The sequence below is a fragment of the Scyliorhinus torazame genome, chromosome 17 (genome assembly GCF_047496885.1).
Source record: "Scyliorhinus torazame isolate Kashiwa2021f chromosome 17, sScyTor2.1, whole genome shotgun sequence".
In the NCBI taxonomy this organism is placed as follows: Eukaryota; Metazoa; Chordata; class Chondrichthyes; order Carcharhiniformes; family Scyliorhinidae; genus Scyliorhinus; species Scyliorhinus torazame.
The window spans coordinates 152,477,903-152,499,913 of NC_092723.1; the positions used below are offsets into that span (position 1 = coordinate 152,477,903).

Sequence of the window (22,011 nt, forward strand, 5' to 3'; positions counted from 1 at the left end):
AGGCAAAGACAATAGAGATTTAATTTATCCTTTTCACTGACTTCTCCTGAAGTATTGCTCAAAACAAGAGAGGCTTTACCAAGAGTCCCCAGTAATTACATTGCAATGCAAATCTCCTTCCAGTCTGTCTCTGTCACTTGCTTTTGTCATTTGGAATTGAAGGTTCATATATTTAACTCAAGTCATTCACCATATAATTTGATTCATCTGATCCGAATGTTGGAATGAAATGAATATCAGCATTCATTTCTCATTGACTCAGTTTCTCTTGAAGTCAGGTTTCTAGCCAGACATGATGAGATTACATCCAGAAATACAATTAAAAATTCTTAGTGATGTTACACTTCAAACACTTCCATGAACAATCAGTACGACACAATCTCCTATCAAAGTTAAATTTTTATCTGCAAGCTTAGCCTCATTGTCCAGCTTGCAAACAAGACATGATGAACACCCCTTTCCTCGAGTTGATGTTATTTAGCCATAGTTGAGCACATTTACCACATTGTAATCTTCTTGCTAAGATTAAAAAGGGTCTAAAATATCTAAACTAAGATACCTATGTTATTTCATGCCATGCGTTGACCAGGAATGCAAATTCCTTCTAGGAGAGATTTCCCTGCTATTTTTGACATTCGATGTGGCATTGATGCAAGTTCAATAATCTTTATTGTCACAAGTAGACTTACATTAATACTGCAATTAAGTTACTGTGAAAAGCCCCTAGTCGCCACATTCCGGCGCCTGTTCAGGTACACTGAGGGAGAATTCAGAATGTCCAAATTACCTAACAGCACGTCTTTCGGGACTTGTGGGAGGAAACCGGAGCACCCGGAGGAAACCCACGCAGACACAGGGAGAACGTGCAGATTCCGCACAGACAGTGACCCAAGCCGAGGATCGAACCTGGGACCCTGGAGCTGTGGAGGAACAGTGCTAACCGCTGTGCAAATGGAAGTTATGGGGCAACCTGATAAGCTTCAATCGTGCTGTAATCCAGTGCAATTGGAGTCATGGGTAGTACAGTGCATGCTAATCGATTTTTAAAAAATCATTTACAGTGGGCATCGCTGACTACATAGAACATAGAACATAGAACAGTACAGCACAGAACAGGCCCTTCGGCCCTCGATGTTGTGCCGAGCATTGTCCGAAACCAAGATCAAGCTATCCCACTCCCTGTAATTCTGGCTTGCTCCATGTGCCTATCCAATAACCGCTTGAAAGTTCCTAAAGTGTCCGACTCCACTATCACAGCAGGCAGTCCATTCCACACCCTAACCACTCTCTGAGTAAAGAACCTACCTCCGACATCCCTCCTATATCTCCCGCCCTGAACCTTATAGTTATGCCCCCTTGTAACAGCTACGTACACCCGAGGAAATAGTCTCTGAACGTCCACTCTATCTATCCCCCTCATTATCTTATAAACCTCTATTAAGTTGCCTCTCATCCTTCTCCGCTCCAAAGAGAAAGGCCCTAGCTCCCTCAATCTTTCCTCATAAGACCTATCCTGCAAACCAGGCAGCATCCTGGTAAATCTCCTTTGCACCCTTTCCAATGCTTCCACATCCTTCCTATAATGAGGTGACCAGAGCTGCACACAATACTCCAAATGTGGTCTCATCAGGGTCATGTATAGTTGCAGCATAGCCCCATGGCTCTTAAACTCAAGCCCCCTGTTAATAAACGCTAATACACTATACACTATAAGCCTTCTTCACGGCTCTATCCACTTGAGTGGCAACCTTCAGAGATCTGTGGACATGAACCCCAAGATCTCTCTGTTCCTCCACATTCCTCAGAACCCTGCCGTTGACTCTGTAATCCGCATTCAAATTTTATCTACCAAAATGAATCACCTCGCACTTATCAGGGTTAAACTCCATCTGCCATTTTTCGGCCCAACTCTGCATCCTATCAATGTCTCTTTGCAGCCTACAACAGCCCTCCACCTCATCCACTACTCTACCAATCTTGATGTCATCAGCAAATTTACTGACCCACCCTTCAGCCCCCTCCTCCAAGTCATTGATAAAAAATCATAAATAGCAGAGGACCCAGCACTGATCCCTGTGGTACACCGCTGGTAACTGGTCTCCAGTCTGAACATTTTCAATCCACCACCACCCTCTGTCTTCTATGTGATAGCCAGTTACTTATCCAATTGGCCAAATTTCCCTCTATCCCACACCTCTTTACTTTCTTCATGAGCCAACCATGGGGAACCTTATCAAACACCTTACTAAAATCCATGTATACAACATCAACTGCTCTACCTTCATCTACACACTTAGTTACCTCCTCAAAGAATTCAGTCAAATTTGTGAGGCAAGACCTACCCTTCACAAATCCGTGTTGACTATCCTGGATTAAGCGGCATCTTTCTAAATGGTCATAAATCCTATCCTTCAGGATCTTTTCCATTATCTTACCGACCACCGAAGTAAGACTAACTTTGGGCAGCACGGTAGCATTGTGGGGGCAGCACGGTAGCATTGTGGATAGCACAACTGCTTCACATATCCAGGGTCCCAGGTTCGATTCCGGTTTGGGTCACTGTCTGTGCGGAGTCTTCACCTCCTCCCCGTGTGTGCGTGGGTTTCCTCCGGGTGCTCCGGTTTCCTCCCACAGTCCAAAGACGTGCAGGTTAGGTGGATTGGCCATGATAAATTGCCCATAGTGTTCAGAATTGCCCTTAGTGTTGGGTGGGGTTACTGGGTTGTGGGGATCGGGTGGAGGTGTTGACCTTGGGTAGGGTCCTCTTTCCAAGAGCCGGTGCAGTCTCGATGGGCCGAATGGCCTCCTTCTGCACTGCAAATTCTATCATCATCATAGAATTTACAGTGTAGAAGGAGGCCAATCGGCCCATCGAGTCTGCACCAGCTCTTGGAAAGAGCACCCTACCCAAGGTCAACACCTCCACCCTATCCCCATAACCCAGTAACCCCTTCCAACACTAAGGGCAATTTTGGACACTAAGGGCAATTTATCATGGCCAATCCACCTAACCTGCACGTCTTTGGACTGTGGGAGGAAACCGGAGCACCCGGAAGAAACCCACGCACACACGGGGAGGATGTGTAGACTCCGCACAGACAGTGACCCAAGCCGGAATCGAACCTGAGACCCTGGAGCTGTGAAACATTTGTGCTATCCACAATGCTACCGTGCTGCCCTGCCCTCTATGTTATGTTAACTGGCCTATAATTACCAGGGTCATTCCTATTCCCTTTCTTGAACAGAGGAACAACATTTGCCACTCTCCAGTCCTCTGGCACTATCTCCGTGGACGCGAGGACGCAAAGATCAAAGCCAAAGGCTCTGCAATCTCATCCCTTGCCTCCCAAAGAATCCTTGGATATATCCCATCTGGCCCAGGGGACTTGTCGACCCTCAAGTTTTTCAATATTGCTAATACATCCTTCCTCAGAACATCTAGCTCCTCCAGCCTACCCGTCCGAATCACACTCGCATCCTCAAAAACATGGCCCCTCTCCTTTGTGAACACTGACGAAAAGTATTCATTCAACGCCTCTCCTATTTCTTCTGACTCCATGCACAAGTTCCCACTACTGTCCTTGACCAGCCCTACCCTCACTCTGGTCATTCTTTTATTTCTCACATAAGAGTAAAAAGCCGTGGGGTTTTCCTTGATCCGACCCGCCAAGGACTTCTCATGTCCCCTTCTAGCTCTCCTAAGCCCTTTTTTCAGCTCATTCCTTGCTACCTTGTAACCCTCAAGCGACCCTACTAAATCTTGTTTTATCATCCTTACATTCTCTTCCTTTTTCCTCTTGACAAGACATTCAACCTCTTTTGTGAACCATGGTTCCCTCACACGGCCATTTCCTCCCTGCCTGACAGGGACATGCCTATCAAGGACATGCAGTATTTGTTCCTTGAACACGCTCCACTTTTCATTTGTGCCTTTCCCTAACAGTTTCTGTTCCCATCTTATGCTCTCTAATTCTTGCCTAATCGCATCATAATTACTCCCCCCCCCCCCCCAATTATAAACCTTGCCCTGCCGTATGGCCCTATCCCTCTCCATTGCAATAGTGAAAGACACCAAATTATGGTCACTATCTCCAAAGTGCTCTCCCACAAACAAATCTAACACTTGGCCCGGTTCATTGCCCAGTACCTAATCCAATGTGGCCCCCCCTCTTGTCGGCCTATCCACATATTGTGTCAGGAAACCCTCCTGAACACTCTGTACAAAAACTGCCCCATCCAAACTGTTCGACCTCCTGAGGTTCCAATCAATATTTGGAAAGTTAAAGTCACCCATGACAACTACCCTGAGACCTCCACACCTATCCATAATCTGTTTTGCAATTTCTTCCTTCACATCTCTATTATTATTTGGGGGCCTATAGAAAATTCCTAACAATGTGACCGCTCCTTTCCTATTTCTAACTTCGGCCCATATTACCTCAGTAGGCAGATCCCCTTCAAACTGCCTTTCTGCAGCCGTTAAACTATCCTTGATTAACAATGCTACTCCTCCACCTCTTTTACCACTTTCCCTTCTCTTACTGAAACATCTATACACGGAACTTTCAACAACCATTCCTGTCCCTGTTGTAACCATGTCTCCGTAATGGCCACAACATCGTAGTCCCAAGTACCAATCCACGCTCCAAGTTCACCTACCGTATTCCGGATGCTCCTTGCATTGAAGTAGACACCTTCATCCCACCTTTCTGTCTGCCGGTACACTCCTGCGACCTTGATACCCTCCTCAGTACCTCACTACTCTCAACACTGTCTTCTGGACTACAGCTCGTTTCCCCAGCCCCCTGACAAATTAATTTAAACCCCCCCGAAGAGCCGTAGCAAATTTCCCTCCCAGGATATTGGTGCCCCTCTGGTTCAGGTGCAAACCGTCCTGTCTGTACAGGTCCCACCTTCCCCAGAATGTCCTCCAATTATCCATGTACCTGAAACCCTCCCTCCTACACCATCCCTGCAGCCACGTGTTTATCTGCACTCTCTCCCTGTTCCTCACCTCACTAGCACGTGGCACCGGCAACAAACCAGAGATGACAACATGGTTTGTCCTGGCTCTCAGCTTCCACCCTAGCTCCCTAAATTCCTGTTTTAAATCCCCGTCCCTTCTCTTACCTATGTCGTTGGTACCGATGTGTACCACGACTTGTGACTGCTCCCCCTCCCCTTTAAGGATTCTGAAAACACGGTCCGAGGCGTCACGGACCCTGGCACCCAGGAGGCAACATACCATCCGTGAATCTCTTTCGCTGCCACAGAACCTTCTATCTGTCCCTCTATCGACCCCCAATAACTATTGCTCTCCTGCTCTCCCTCCTTCCCTTCTGAGACACAGGGACAGACTCAGTGCTGGAGATCCGTTCACCGTGGCTTACCCCTGGTAGGTCATCCCCCTCAACAGTATCCAAAGCGGTATACTTGTTACTGAGGGGAACGACCACAGAAGATCCCTGCACTGACTGCTTCCTCCCAGCCCCTCTCACCGGCACACATCTACCTTAATTCTTCGGAGTAACTACATCCCTGAAGCTTCTATCTATGACCACCTCTGCCTCCCAAATGATCCGAAGTTCATCCAGCTCCAGTTCCCTAACGCGGTTTCTGACGGGCTGGAGATGGATGCACTTCCCACAGGTGAAATCAGCAGGGACACTGACGGCGTCCCTCACCTCAAATATTCTGCAGGAGGAACATTGCACTACCTTCCCTGCCATCCCCTCTAGATAAAAAAAGAAAAAGAAAGAAAGAGCTTACCTGTTATTCACTCTACCCCTTAGGTTAAAGGAGATGGAAGGGTGGGGGACACTACAAGTGTAGTGTCTAGGGTTTAGAAACTGCCCCACTTAAATACAGGTAAAAAATAAAACACTTAACCAGCAACCACTGCGCCCCACATGAGAACAGCAATCAGCTGTTATGGGCCTGCGCAAACAATTTAAATCTTTACTACTTACCCAGCAGTCACTCTGTCCTCACTCCGACAGGATTCAGTTGGAAACTCCCAACAGTAAGCTTTTAAAAAATTTAATCCCCTTCTCAGCAAACACTCACTCAGCAACCATTGTGCCCCGCACGATAACACCTCAGGGAAAAGAAAAACTACTTACCAGTCACCAGCCAATCACTTACCTGCAGGCTGTGACATCACAGTTCAACTTCTTTCTACTTTTACCTGCCCTCAAGTCTTCCTCTTGATCTATACTTGGCTGGGATCGTTACAGTGATTGTCTTTTTTTTGGTTAGAGGAGGAGGTAGGGAGGGAAACACTGAAGAAGTGTTTCAGATTTAACTATCACTTGACAACAGCTCCTCCACAAACCACCATCAAGATACGGTGACCGCAATGTACTGATGCAAATATTCCCCGCAATAGCCAATCAGCAGCTCTGCTCTACTGCCCTCTGCTGGATGCCTGCCTTCACTTGAACACCTAGAGTGTCTTGCTCAGGTGCACTTTCTGGATGCAGTGACCGCAATGCACTGATGCAAATTTTCCCCGCAATAGCCAATCAGCAGCTCTGCTCTACTGCCCTCTGCTGGACTAGGTCAGAATGTATTGCCTGTCCCTAGCTGTCCTTCAGAAAGTGGTGAGCTGCCTTCTTGGAACCATTGGCAGACCCTTCCCTGAGGTATAGATACACCCTCAGTACTGTTAAGAAGGCGGTTCCAGGATTTTGACCCAGCGACAGTGAAGGAACAGCGATACATTTCCCAGTCAGGGTACTGAGTGGCTTGGAGGGGAACCTCCAGGTGGTGTTCTCCGGCATCTGCTGTTCTTGTTGTTCGAGATGGTAGTGGTCGTGGTTTGGAAGGTGCTGCCTGAGTTCCAGTGGTGCATCTTGTAGATGACACACATGACTGTTACTATTCGTTGGTGGTGGAGGGATTGAATGTTTGTGGATGGGGTGCCAATCAAGTGGGCTGCTTTGTCCTGGATGGTGTCAAGCTTCTGGAGTGTGGTTGGAACTGCACTCATCCAGGAAAGTGGGGAGTATTCCATCACGCTCCTGACTGGTGCCTTGTGGACAAGCTTTTGCGGGTCAGGAGAGTTACCCGCCACAGGATTCCTAGTCTTTGACCTGCCCTGGTAGCCACAGTGTTATCTGACTAGTCCAGTGCAGTTTCTGATCAATGGTAAGCCCCAGGATGTTGATAGTTACCTGGATATGAAGTCAATTGGATCAGCAGAATGCATTCACAATAAAGCAATTGCCTAAACTAAAAGGAAAATACTGCAGCTGCTGGAGATTGGAAATAAAGACAGAAAGTGCTGGAAAAACTCAGAAGGCCTGTTCTGATGAAGAGTAATATTGGACAAGAAACAGTGGGCGGGTTATCTCCCTGCCCCACATGTGGCAGAGAAGGTGATTCCCGTTGACCAGCAGCAAGATTGTCTGCTCAAACCGTTATAAAACAATATTGCTTTTCCGGGATGTTTCTTCTTGTTTGTAAGCTTTCCTTTGCTGAACTTTCAGATCATCTTTGTTTTGGTTGACACCGATGAAACTCAGAATGGCCGCTTGAGGGAGTTTTTCCGGATTCGGGACATGGACGTGCCCGCTGTTCGTATGATTAATACAACAGACAGTGTGAGATACAGAATGCGAGCCGACAAAGTCACAACTGGAGACGTGAGGACTTTCTGCCAGGCATACCTTGACGGAAAAGAAAAGGTATCACTGTTCTACAAAACACTGAATATGGTTAAATGGCACCCAGAGGAATTAAAAAAAAAAAAAATTATGGGGTGCTGGACTGGGCCAGCATTTATTGCCCATCCCTGAGGGAATTTAAGAGTCAACCACATTGCTGTGGGTCCGGAGTCATATGTAGGCCAGACCAGGTAAGGACGGCAGATTTCCTTCCCGAAAGAACATTAGTGAACCAGATAGGTTTTTACGACAATCAACAATGATTTCCTGGTCACCTTAAATTCCAGACTTGCACTGAGTTCAAATTTCGCCATCTGCCATGGTGGGATTTGAACCCGGGTCACCAGAGCTGTACCCTGGGTCTCTGGATTACTAATCCTGCGATAATTCCATTACACCATTGCCTCCCCAGAATATGCAATGCATTCAGTGTCAAAAGAAAGTACATTAACTGAAAGGAATTGCTTCTCCTTAAATATTACATCATTTAAGTGCTTCAAGTTTAACACTGAAAAGCACTCGCTAGATCTAATCCATGCTGGTGTGGGGTGGGAGGGGTGTCTGGAGGAGTGCTCATTTCCTGCATTAACATTAATGAAGTATTTGTACATGTTTATTTTCTCTCACACTCCTTATTAATGCGGGTTCTTGGATGTTAAAGGTCAGATTTGGCATTAATTGATTTTAGGTTGACAACAACAGGGAACTGGTAATAACAGGAGATAATAGTCAGTCTGCAATTCATTGCTTTATTATTGATGTAACAGAGACCTGATGGTGACATGCTGCTGAATTTATTTAAATCAGCATCACCAAAAGCTGCAGCAGTATATCCCGGCAACTTTAATGAAAGATGTGCATTCCATGGGTAATGTGCAGCACTGACCAAATTCATGTGGCTATTTCAAACATTGCAATGTGCTCATCAAGAGAATAAAATTGAACAGTCAAATAATCTCAACCTATCATCATAAAATTACATGTGCGAGAACATTTTTCAGAATATGCAAATGATTGTTTAAAGGGAAATTCTTGCAACAGGATTTGAATACGGGAGCAAGGATGTCTTGCTGCAATTGTACAGGGCATTGGTGAGGCCACAGCTGGAATATTGTGTACAGTTTTGGTCTCCTTATCTAATGAAGGATGTTCTTGCTCTAGAGGGAGTGCAACGAAGGTTTACCAGACTGATTCCTGGGGTGGCGGAGGAGAGATTGAGTCGGTTAGGACTGTATTTGCTAGTTCAGGCGAATGGGGGTTGGGATCTCATAGAAATCTAAATTCTAACAGGACTCGACAGGGTAGATGCAGGAATGATGTTCCAAATGGTGGAGATGTCCAGAATCAGGGGTCACAGTCTAAGGCTACGGAGCAGACCACTTAGGATAGAGGTGAGGAGAAATGTCTTCACCAAGAGAGTGGTGAACCTGTGGAATTCGTTACCATGGGAAGTCGTTGAGGTCAAAACATTGTTATGTTTTCAAGAAGCAGTTAGATATAGCACTTAGGCATAGGGGATCAAAGGATGTGGGGGGAAAGGAGAATTAGATTATTGATTTTGATGATCTGCCACGATCACAATGAATGGCGAAGCAGGCTTGAAGGGCCGAATGGCTCCTATTTTCTATTTTTTTTTGCAAATCATAGGTTTTCCTCGTGTTCCAGGACAATGATAAATAGATTGGTTGCTTGTTCAAGGTTAGGGAATATTCAAATATGCTTCAGGACACCTCATACCTCCTATAAAAGAGATTTAATTGATGGATAGTTCCAACCTTTGCGCTTTATCAGAGGTACTCTACACTACAGGTGTTACATTGTTTTGCTGTGCTGTACAATATTGCCATAGAAAGAGGCATAAAGTTCCTCAGTTTGTGAAATAACAGTGACAACCAACTAATAAGCTGGGGATGGGAGGAGGGTGGCGAACAGAAATTCAACAATCATAGCAGGCAGCTCGAGGGGGTTGGCAAACTACGATTGAGGACTAACTTGCGCGCTGACTGAATCAATCATTTTGTTCAGCTGGAGAAGCAATTGCTTCAAAAACAGGTTTGGAAATCTCCTGACAGCTACATCTCACTTAGGATTCAGCTGAATGCCTACCTTGACAGAAGATCTTGTCGGTATGCTGGGAATAAACTGTTGGGTTAGACCTTTGAGGGACGAGGGAAAAATTTGTGAGACACCCATTCTGGCATTGTCAATGCCCTGCGCCCTTTATATGTTATTGCCCCCCCCTGGTGGCTAGAACAGGTTCCCATTTGGTCACGGCCATTTTGCATTGCTTATTGGTGCTATTTGATTTTGTGGTTGAATTAAAGTTGTACACTTTCAACCAAACACTGTTGATATTGTGATCCAGTTTCTGTGCCAATCTGATGGTGAACAGTCTACCTGTGCTGTTTTGACATAAGACTATTGTATGTCAGTGAGTTTTTGGAAACCCTTCTGTCTGGCTCTCTAGATCCCCTCTCTGGATTCTCTAAATGACCAACCTGAAATGAAAAAGTATGGAGTTAGACAACATAACAGCAACAATGGGAATCTTCTTGAGAGATGCTTCAACTATGTTTTTTGGATACGAGACTGCAGATAGGACAACTATTGTGCTGGGGAATAACAGTCCACAGAACAAAAAAATGTTACTGGATGACACTGCCCAACTTGGGTGTGGAATCTGGAATTGTAGCAAAACATCCATGACTTGTATTGTTTTCCAGACAATAACATCCATAGTGACTTAAGGGAACAGATGCTTTACTATCTGGATTTCATTGCCTTCTGCTGATTGTAGCGTTTTTTCTATAACGGGAAGAAAAAATATTCACCAAATGAGAGAATATCATGCATTGTATTTTAAGCAGTAACGCAAAGCTACGTTCTCATGTGCTGGGAACCGTGATTGTCACTCGATTATCAGTCTTCATCTTTCCTCAGCTGCATCATCCATTTAAATGTCTTTTTTAATTAACTTAATTGGAGCACTTCACTAGATCAATTCACATTAGCTGCACAAACTGTCAGAAATGCTCAACTTTTCGAGGCAATTGTTTTAAAGTGTGTGATTCAGCCATCACGTCGCCTGGAGCGACAGATGAATCCCGGGAGACCCTCAAATCGGGCTTCGTGTCAGGTGCAAATCACCCAGTCATAATGCGCCAGTGTGTTTCGGATCAGGTCGTCACTGGGCATGATCCAGATAATGATATTTAAATGAGCCATTGGGTTCATTTAAATATACCAACCCCGCGTTTACCTGGCTCTTGGCCGTCAATGAGGCCTCAACCGCCGTCTGCTTTCCACAAGCGTGGACAGGCATGATGGCAACCCAGGGGTCTTTGAGGTCATTAGATTCCCCCTCCCCCCCAGGTGGTCGGGGACAGGGCAGGGCAGGTAGTATCCTGGCACTCCCCTGGCAGTGGCACTAGGCACTCTGGCAATGCCACCACTTTGGAGTGTTCTGATGGTGCTGGCAGTGCCAGGGTTGGGGCATGAAGGAGGCCATGCCCATGAAACCTGGGTTGAAGGGGGATATGAAGGAGCGCGAACAAGGTTAGGGAGGGTGTGAAGGGAGGGGAACCTGAAAGGCGGGGGGGGGGGGGGATGTAGAGATCGGGGCAGTCTTTCAAAATGGCACCTCCCCCCACTTCAACCCAATCTCTGAGGGGCCAGGCCAGTCCTGATGATGAGTTCAGCTCCCCAGGGTGTAATTGAAATTCCTGATAAACATTTCAGTTTGTTGAAGTCCTCATGTGACCAGTTGCCAGTTTTAGCACATCTCACAGTGGCACAAAGAACAGCTACGGCAGAGGCACCAATAGGAAGAGAAGTGGAACAACCCCAGGATCAGGTCTTGACTCTTCTGCAAGTAGTGATGGAGAGTAGAAGTGAAGCTCTATGAGTAAACAGTTTTACCAGAGCTGATTAAACCATTTAAAGGGGCCAGCCACAGGAATATCTGAAATTCTGGATTGGCAGGACTGCTGTGACCGGAGCGAGAGGGGGATTTATTGATGTGTTCCTTGCTGGTGATAAATACATCCAGGAAAACTTTGGATGCTATGGAACTGTTGTCAAATAACACTTGAAATTTCAACCTGCTGGCAAAAGGAGGAAAATGAATGCTGGAGAACTGTGAGTGACTGTTCCTTTAATTCTATATATGTGCCAGAAGTGCAGCGCAAAATAAATACATTTGGTAAGACATATTTCAGTTGCGTTAGGACCTTTTTCTTCAGTTTGATATATCAGTTGCCTGGGTTAATTAATGTTCGAACTATATTGATTTTACTTTGCTACAGTAAAAGCCTTATAAAGTGAAACCTGGAAAGGTAGTGTTTTCTGGACCCCTGGCAGCGCATTTTCTGGTGGCGGAGGCAGCTCATCATTGGCTGCCGTTGCGATCTTCCAATCCCACCAATGTGTACAGCGTTTTGTATGGCTCGCCCGTCCCACCGCTGGAGAACTCACTGTGGGGGGTGGGCCGCCTTACCAGCATGGGAAGATCCCATCGGCAGGAAGGACTGGAAAATCCCACCCTTCGTCTTTAGTTGCTCATTTGGGAAACTCATCTCTTTTAAAAAGTTATCAGTCTCTACGGCGGTCTTAACAAAACATATTCAAACTGTATGGCAGTCTTTATAATTTACTTTGATTCACAGGAATAGCTTCAATAAATTATAGTCTCCCGAGCGTTGAGGTTGATTTTTATGAATACTCCTTCTCATTTCCCATCCTGGCATAGTTCTTCAAGCCTGACCCTTCTTGCAGCCTGTCAGAGTGTGTGACCCCACATCAACATCCAGGCCAATGGATTTCAAAATCTGCTTTAGCTCTCGGACATTGTCTCTTCAGCTTGGCCAGTAATCAGCAGCTGGATGCCCCACAGTTACCCGGCTGCTAAGCTGATTAACCTTGGGCTGTTGGATTATCCATTAGTTTATGCACCTGCATAAACTGGCACTTCCAAATATCACATGGAATAAAGGAGTGCATTCCTGACATTGCATTAAAAAAAAACGAAAATGATAATCTAATTTAATGCATTAAAATTAATTTGTGAAAGTTTATCACAGATTGGGGAATCTTATCAACATGTAGGAGGAATTTTGCAATGATTCCCAATTGGTTTGTGAGTTCACTTTTCCTTCCTCAGGCCCTTTGGTCTCCTTATCTAAGGAAAGATATACTGGCATTGGAGGCAGTCCAGAGAAGGTTCACTAAGTTGACCCCAGGTATGGAGGGATTTTCTTATTAGGAAAGGTTAAGTAGGTTGGGTCTGTCTTCATCGGAGTTTAGAAGACAGAGAGGCGACCTTTTGAGATGTATAGGATTCTCAGGAGGCTTGACAGGGTAGACGCTGAGAGAATGTTTATTCTTGTGAGAGAGTCTAGGACCAGAGCGCATAATCACTGTGTAAGGGGCTGCCCATTTAAAACAGAAATGAGGAGGCATTTCTTCTCTCAGAAGGTAGTGAATCTGTGGAATACTTTCCTGCAGGAGGCTGGAGAGGTTGGATTGTCAAGTAAGTTCAAGGTTGAAATGGACAGACTTTTAATCACTAAGGGAATCAAGGGTTACGGGGATAAGACGGGAAAGTGGAGTTGAGGATCATATCAGGTCAGTCATGAGCTCATTGATTCGATTTAATTTGATTTATTGTCACGTGTACCAAGGTACAGTGAAAAGTATTGTTCTGCGTACAGTTCTGACAGACCGTTCCATACATGATTTAATTTGATTTGTTGTCACGTGTACCAAGGTACAGTGAAAAGTATTGTTCTGCGTACAGTTCTGACAGACCGTTCCATACATGAGAAAACAAAGGACAGACATAAACACACAATGTGAATAATGGAGCAGACATAATGGGCCGAATGGCTTCCTTCTGCTCCTCTGTCTTTTCGCCTACAGGTGATTGCCAGAAGTGGAACTTACCTCCAATCCACTCCCTGAGGTCCAGTTTTGACACACTGTGGGGCAGGGGACAGTGAGGAAATATTGAAGCTACCTTCTCTTCACTTCTATTGCAAAGAATTGCTCAGTGAAGAGAGTTTGCAGCCTTTATGTTGGGATCATTAACATTTAAAGAAGAAATCGGAGCAACCAGCAATTATCCAACAGAACGAAACCTCAGGATTTCACATATATTGTATATATAAAGAGAAACTAAACAAAGCAAGCACTATTAACTTAACATTAAAAGTTATAAAGGCTTGCGCTATAGATTCAGTCCCACCTTTTACTTCCCTAAATCCCTCACAAAATCTTGAAGGTTCCTTCACTTTCCTGGGACCAACCCAAAGGTACAGCACAGCTCTGGAATACACTCAGACTTCTCTTCAGTCTTATAGTTATTCTCCAAGGTACACAATTTCATGGGAGCCCTTCCATTGGCTTTTGGCTAAGTGACCCTCCAATGTTGGTTTGAAACCTTATGACTCAGTATTCCACAGCTGAGCCATGGGCCTACTTGCAACTTCCTATGAGAAACCCCCTTGGTTTCCAGCAGCACTCTGTTATAGGTTCAAACTGCAACCAAGCTGATTATTTCCACACTCCAACCACAAGGTTAACTTCCTTACTGTAGATTCCTTCCTTTAGCTTCCAGGTAAATACATCTTTCAGTCATTTTTCTCTTCATCAACTTTGTCTTATTTTGAATACCAGTCAAAGGCTGCATCTTGGATGCCAGATCGAGCATTTACTCTACTTCAGGTGTAGATCTGACTTTCTCTCTTTATTTCCAAGGAGCTACAAGCTCCATTAGACCCAAAGCTGACAGTCTCGCCGTAACAACTTTCCAAACATCAACCAACCTTGCCTGCTGGCTTTGCACTAACTGAATTCACAGAAATAAACTCAAACCAAAGATTCCCACTCAGCTCCACCCATCTCCATAGCAAGGTGACATGCACTGCCTGTTCCCAGGTAGAAATGCAAATTAGCCTCCTTTTAATTTCAAAGCTCTCCTTAATTCTGGGATAGCAGATGAATAAATTAACTCCTTGACTAGAATAACTGCAGACCGAGGGCGCGACCTCCCGGCCACGCTGCGCCGGAAAAGCATCTCGCTACAGCGCAACATCGCCGGGAGACCCCGCTCCCGGGATCTATCCCAGCTCGCAACGCCTCGCGAGATTCAACGCAATCACGCGAGACATTGCAAGGCGAATCCCGCCCACAATGGGCGGATCACTTTTTGGCAAATCTGCATATTACAGCAATCCTTTCGCCTCGGTGACCTCGAGAGAGCACCATTTAGCACTGGTCCCCACAAATGGGGACCACGTGGAACGACACTCGTGGGGGTCTCCAAGGGGGTCGGTGGCCCCCAGCTGCATGCCCTTTGAGCAGAGTGGTGCCCTGGAATGCTGGTGCCACCTGGGTACCCTGACAGTGCCAGCTGAGTGCCATCCTGACACTGCCAGCTGGTGGGACACTGCCATGGTGCCAGGTTGGCACTGCCATGATGGGTTTTTTTGCGCATCTCTGGTGTTGGGGGTGCAGCGGAACCTCACATGTTGCCTTCAGGCTGGGCGGAGGTCGGGTTTTTTTTGTGGGCTTCGGAGATCCGGAACCATTTAAAAATGGCGTCCCAATCTCTTGCTCCAATGGGCAGTTCCGGCAAGCAGAGCTCCCTGTTGTAAAAAATGGGGCTATATGTGGCCTCAGCCACGCATTTCCCGTTTAGGCCCCTTATTCAACATGAGTAGCGTTGAATAGCCACGTGTTTATCGGCACTGCGAGTGCCGGGAAACACGCGGCGAAACACGCTCGCTAGGGAACTTTGTTCAGTTTTGAGAAGATCGCGCCCATGTCTCCAGTTCTTTAGCTAAGCTGACCTCCATTTTATGACTCTTATCATTTTACTCTGGCCTGATCCAGTAAATACAAGTTACTTTTAAGTCTTTGTGGTTTTCCAGCTTCCAGATATTTACCAATGTTTTTCCCACAGAGCTTAAATTTAAAATTCAACTTCTAAAACTAAAAAGCTATACATTTAAAACATATTGAACTGTGGATATTAGGCACATGTGGCAATGTGAAAGGGCCAATTGGTAATATTTCCACTTTCTTCATCAGCCTCAACAGCACAGTGAGGAACTTACAGAAGATTGGAACAAGAATCCCATCAAAGTATTAGTGGGAACAAACTTTGATGATGTTGTATTTGATATCACAAAGAGTGTCTTTGTGTTGTTTTGTAAGTATTTTATAAGAACCAAATTGTTCTTGTGTAGTGTTGCTGTCCTGTCACAAGAGCATTTGCTAACTGGATGTAAACAAGACGGTTAGGGACAATACATTGTTAGGATGTTTCATGGTTCTCCTCTGCATTGGAATATGAAACACTGAGAATAGAGTAAACTAATGGGTGTATAACAGGCAACCAATCCACGAATACCAATTTTGCGCATCTGCTTAACTTGCAATTCCCCCCCCCTCCCCCCACCCCACCCCACCCGCCACCCTCTTTGAATCCAATATTGACACACTGCATGTTATTCAAGGGATTTCTGTTTTCATAGTGCCTGCAAACAATTTTTTAACTTTCAGTTTAACCAATTGTCTCACTGGGCATCAGTCACCACCCAGAACCTCAAGTCAACTGGCAAATATAACACAGACCAACAGGATATTTGATTTAAGGGAACAGAGCCCCCAAGCTGTGCTCTCCTACTGACCACAGATGTGCACTTCCAGTGATTCCCTGGATAGAGACGGGAGCGAGAACCCGTCCAACTTTCATTCTTACCCTGGGATAGCGTTGTATCCTTATCGCCATCCCAGTTGAGGTTAGCTAACTTGACACAGGCCAAGGCCTTCCTGTGTAGCTTGCCTATACGCTATGTTAACCACTTGAACCACAGAGAGCAACCAGAATTACAAAAACCAACTCACTCCGTGCTCAGGAAACCATCTCTGCAACTCATAGGGTGGAATCTTACTAGAATTTGGCAAGGTGTCAGGCTCAGACAGAAAACTGGCTTGGAACTCTCCAGTTACACAGACCAGGGGCAAAATTCTCTGGAAACACCGACTGGCGCCCAAAACGGCGCAAATCAGACGGGCATCGCGCCGCCCCAAAGGTGCGGAATGCTCCGCATCTTTGGGGGCCGAGCCCCAACCTTAATGGGCTAGGTCAGTGCCGGACGAATTTCCGCCCCGCCAGCTGGCGGAAAAGGCCTTTGGTGCCCCGCCAGCTGGCGCAGAAATGACATCTCCGGGCGGCGCATGCGCGGGAGCGTCAGCGGCCGCTGACGGCATTCCCGCGCATGTGCAGTGGAGGGAGTCTCTTCTGCCTCCGCCATGGTGGAGACCGTGGCGGAGGCGGAAGGGAAAGAGTGCCCCTACGGCACACGCCCGCCCGCGGATTGGTGGGCCCCGATCGCGGGCCAGGCCACCGTGGGGGCACCCCCTGGGGCCAGATCGCCCTGCGCCTCCCCCAGGACCCCGGAGCCCGCCCGCGCCGCCTTGTCCCGCCGGTAAGGTAGGTGGTTTCATTTACGCCAGCGGGACAGGCATTTTAGCGGCGGGACTTCGGCCCATTCGGGCCGGAGAATCGAGCGGGGGGGCCCGCCAACCGGCTCGCCGCGATTCCCGCCCCCGCCGAATATCCGGTGCCGGAGACTTCGGCAACTGGCGGGGCCGGGATTCACGCCAGCCCCCGGCGATTCTCCGACCCGGCGGGGGGTCGGAGAATCTCGCCCCAGTTCTCTCATGTGCCCCTTTGCCAAAATAAATGAATGGGTGTGGCTTACGCTGAAGTCGAACAGCCCGCGGCCCACATCACAAAAATCTCAGGGGCTGTCCAACTAATGCCCGCACCCCCAACATTCATCATCTGACAACACCCCCTTCCCCCTCAATTGCTGCTCTTCCCCCTACCACACATCAACGTACCCTCTTCCATGGGCACCCACTGCGGTCTGCCCCTGGCACAGGTTGGCACCGTCAGGTTGACTCTTCCAAGTTGGCAGTGCCAACCTCAGTGCCAACTTGTGTTAGGGGCAGTGCTAGGGCACTGTCCATGCATATCCCTCTGCACCCCCTGGAGCATCCCCTCGACTGCCTCATGCCTGGCCACACCTGTTGTAAACCTCACAGACATGACTGTACATTTAGTGAGGGGTGATCCTTTGGCGGGGAGTCCATTAAAAATCTGTAAAAATGATGGACGTTCATTAAAATGATGTTCACAGTCGCCGTCAAGGGACGGGGGAACTCTGGAAGTGTGTGATCTCTTACGAGAATCGCTTTTCCAATTCCCGTCCGAATTTCGGCCCTCGCCTCCGATCTTGTGGGTTGCGAGTGGGGGCTCAAGATTCTGCCTAAGTTGAAGATTATAGTTGTGTTAATAAAACATCTATTCGCCTGCATATTGTAGCATAATTTAGTAACATTTGCTTTTTCTACTTTAAAGGTGCTCCATGGTCTCAGAGATGCCAGAAAATTAATTCTATTTGGGATCAGCTGGGGGTGAAGTACAAGGACTCTGAAAATATTGTTATTGCTAAGATAGACATCACTTCAAATGAAGTGGAGTCAGTTATCATTGAGAAGTATCCAAGTTTCACATATTTTCCTGCTGGATCAGATAGAAAGGTTTGTTACCTTAGAATCCTTTGTTTTCCAAATCTTTGTCTTGTGTCTTTTTCATGTTGAGGTCAATGCTTAACACTTATTTTCACACAGATAGTACACTATACCAAGGCTCAGACTCTCGAAGCTTTTTCTAAATTTCTGGATAAACAAGGAAAATCAAAGGTACTTAAGAGTGTTTAAATCCAAAAGTTAAACCTATTAGCAATGTACTGCCTCACAAGGCAGTAAAAATTGTTTTTAATATTTAATAGTTGCTTGGTAGTGCATAACTTGAGTATTGCTGAAAAAGGAGACATGTTGTTAAAGTTTTTAGTCATATACTCATCAGGACAGATTCACAAGAATACCAAATCTCAAAGGGAGTAACAATTTATGCTGCATGAGAAGAGAGTGCTGATTGGTCAGCAAGTAAACTCTGATTGACAAGAGGCGTTGCCATAGAGAATGCACCAGGGAACAGAAAACTGTCAGGCTTTTGTTTGCATTTCAACCACCCAGGTTGACTTTGATTAATCAAGTCAATGGCACGGGGAATGATCTAGAGAATACCTGTTCCCAAGCTTTTCTTTATTTGAAAAGGATGCAATGAGTGGACATGGGGGCGGCACGGTAGCACAGTGGTTAGCACTGCTGCCTCTTAGTGGCCAGGTTCAATTCCGGACTTGGGTGACTGTCTGTGGAGTTTGCACTTTTCTTCCCGTGACTGGGTGGGTTTCCTCTGGGTGCTCCAATTTCCTCCCACAGTCCAAAGATGTGCAGATTAAGTGGATTGGCCATGCTAAATTGCCCCTTAAGAGTCCAGGGATGTGCAGGTTAGGTTATGGGGAAGTGAGTCCAGGTTGGGTGCTCTTTCAGAGAATTGGTGCAGAAAGAGATGGAGCGATTGACCTCTTTCTGCACTGTAGGAATTCTATGGTTCTATGTTCTTTATGTTTGCATAGGACAGGGGCCTGGGTCTAAATATGTAGCTTCTGGCATGCTTAAGTGAGCCACATTGCGAGCCCAACTGATAATCTTAAACCAGTTGTTAGTGTAATTCTTAGCGCAGTAAGGATTGTTTAGCAAGTTCATCCCAATTGCAGAATCACATGATGTTTGATGGAATCCCCCAGCCATTTGGACATACAGCTTATATAGCTGACATTACATCAGTAACGTGTTTAGAAATTTCAGTGCCGGTACGATCTTGGTATGTAGACCATATGTCCCAATGGCTAGTGGATCGTATTAAACAACACGTCCCTTGGCTTATTCACAACAGCCTAAGTACTGATCATACTCAACCAGCCTGTGCTTGGTGAAACTAAGAGCATTGTGTACAGCATTAGATGTACTTTTTTTCAGCAATACTTCTTTATATTTGTATAATCTTATCTTAATATAATTTAAAATAGTTTGGTTTAGTTCCAAGTGTTTCCCTGGTTCAGTGTCAGAATGTTTGAGTTCAAGTCCCACTCCAAAGACTTGACGCCATAATCTAATTCCGTTCATGACTGAGAGAGTGCTACAGAGTCAGAGGCTCTGTCCCATGTTTAGATAAGACATTAAACAAACGCCCCAGCTGCCCTCTCAGGTATATATAATCTTTCCATGGTATTATTTGAATAAAACCAGGGAGCTCCCTTCAGTATCCCAACAAATATTCAGCCCTCGACCAAATTCCCAAACAACCAATCTGGTTGTCACCCAATTGTTGTTTGTGGAACTTGGTGTTGCACAAATTCGTTGCTGCACTTCCTACATTACTACTGTTGGGCGGCACGGTGGCACAGTGGTTAGCACTATTTCCTTCACAGCGCCAGGGTCCCGGGTTCAATTCTCGCTGGGTCACTGTCTGTGCGGAGTCTGCACGTTCTCCCCGTGACTGCGTGGGTTTCCTCCGGGTAATCTGGTTTCCTCCCACAAGTCCCGAAACACGTGCTTGTTTGATGAATTGGACATTATGAATTTCTCTTCAGTGTACCTGAACAGGCGCCGGAATGTGGCGACTCGGGGATTTTGACAGTAACTTCATTGCAGTGTTAATGTGAGCCCACTTGTGACACTAATAAAGATTATTATTAGTACAGTGACATCAGGCACTTTGGAACACCCGAAGATTCTAAAGGATGCTATTTAAATGCTGTTTGAATAGATGCTTTGAATGAATCATTTAGGTAAACTTGGTGCAGTAAAGCACCGTCTACATTGATGCCCCAGTGAAGGTCTTAGCCATGTCTGGGAGTTTCAACATGTCAGAAGTTGAATGGAGGAATGGTAAGCCACCTCAAGGCATTATCCCCTCCAATCAGAAGCACCTCACAACCATATCCAGCACCATCCCTATGGCGGCCATAGGAATTGGCAACTGTACAGGTGCAAGAAAACAAACAAATCTGCTGCCAACCAGGGCCATGGCCACTTCCTCTACTTGCACATGGATGGGCAGGAGTGATTGGAAGTAATTCTGGTGGGAGAGGGAGAAAGGAATTCTCAGGGATGAGTGGTGGCAGCCGGCATCTTCACTCAAATGCATCAATTTCACCATGACTCTCTCACCCAATTTTAGGCAGGTTTGTGGAGGAATATCTCACCAAAATCACCCAGTTTCATCTTGTGATATGTAACAGAATGAAGTTTACGATTAGCTTCTTGGTCTCTTTACTATTCCTTTCACAGAAACGTGGAGGAAAATCAAATACCACAGATAATACAGAAGAAGAAATAAAGGAAGAACTTTAATTTTATAAATTGGTGATCAGCTTCTGTCAATTGTTCATCTTGGTATGAATTACTTATCTACAGCTGTATTTTTAGTTGCCCATAATTTGGTTAGAATAATATCGTTACATTATGGGTGACTTATAGTGGTATAACTTTAAAGTAGTCACAACTCATGTTATTTGTAAAGTTAACAGAGAAAAAAAACTGGATAATTATTTAATAGGTACTTGGTGTATATTTGGTCTGATTTCCTTTTTTGTGGCTAAAATAATTAAATAATTTCTGAAAATAGTAATTTAGTTCATTATAGTAGCTCATAACATAAATCTGGGGCTGAAATTGGGCTTGAAATCAGTATGGGAAATAGTATAAGTGGGCTGCTAATTCACTATCGCAAGACAAACTTAACCCCTTAACTTTATTAAAAAATAAGGAGCAGCAAGAGGCAGTGAGCTACTTTCACATCTTGATTGTACCACCCCTGTGCAGTAATCTACAACAGCAGACATTGATGATGTTGGAAAGTTGCTGAATGGAACACTATTAAAGATACAGGTGATAACAGGAGCAAGCACTGTCAATTATTATCAGAATCTGTGGACCCATTTCTGCAATTTGGCTTTTGCACCTAAGGTTTTGACATATCATCGCCACCCTTTTCATGACATTTCTGAACAAGGAATATGCGAAAAGGAAATTTACTTTGATCCGGAAGAATTGCTGATGGAATAGAAAAGCCATGATAAGCAGTATTATACTGCAAACATTATTGCAATCTAAAAATGTCCTTCAGCTCACTCTTTACTGTGTTTAACGTCAAATATTCTGATTGAGAACAGGTTTAAAGGAAAAGACACCTGTCTTATACTTATGAGATTTAACGCTCAGAATATGTGAATTGGAATTCACAAAATGTATCAGAGAGGTAGAGTGTGAGCAAACTGCATATTTGTGGCTAATTCAAATATTATGATGGAAAGGGAACATTACTAGGACCTCTTATGACTAATTGTTTAGTGTTAAATCTATG

At 45.5% G+C, this 22,011-nt stretch overlaps 1 protein-coding gene across 1 annotated transcript in view; it reads left to right on the forward strand.

Annotated features, from left to right (window-relative positions):
* LOC140393587 (protein disulfide-isomerase-like) overlaps positions 1-21,548 on the forward strand; it is a 54,824-nt gene extending 33,276 nt beyond the window's left edge. The window contains exons 7-11 of the mRNA XM_072479861.1: positions 7,491-7,688; positions 15,756-15,876; positions 18,097-18,278; positions 18,369-18,440; positions 20,937-21,548. Coding sequence (XP_072335962.1) covers positions 7,491-7,688; positions 15,756-15,876; positions 18,097-18,278; positions 18,369-18,440; positions 20,937-20,999 — 636 coding nt within the window. The 3' untranslated portion in view covers positions 21,000-21,548. The remainder of the gene's footprint in view (positions 1-7,490; positions 7,689-15,755; positions 15,877-18,096; positions 18,279-18,368; positions 18,441-20,936) is intronic.
* The last annotated feature ends 463 nt before the right edge of the window (positions 21,549-22,011 follow it).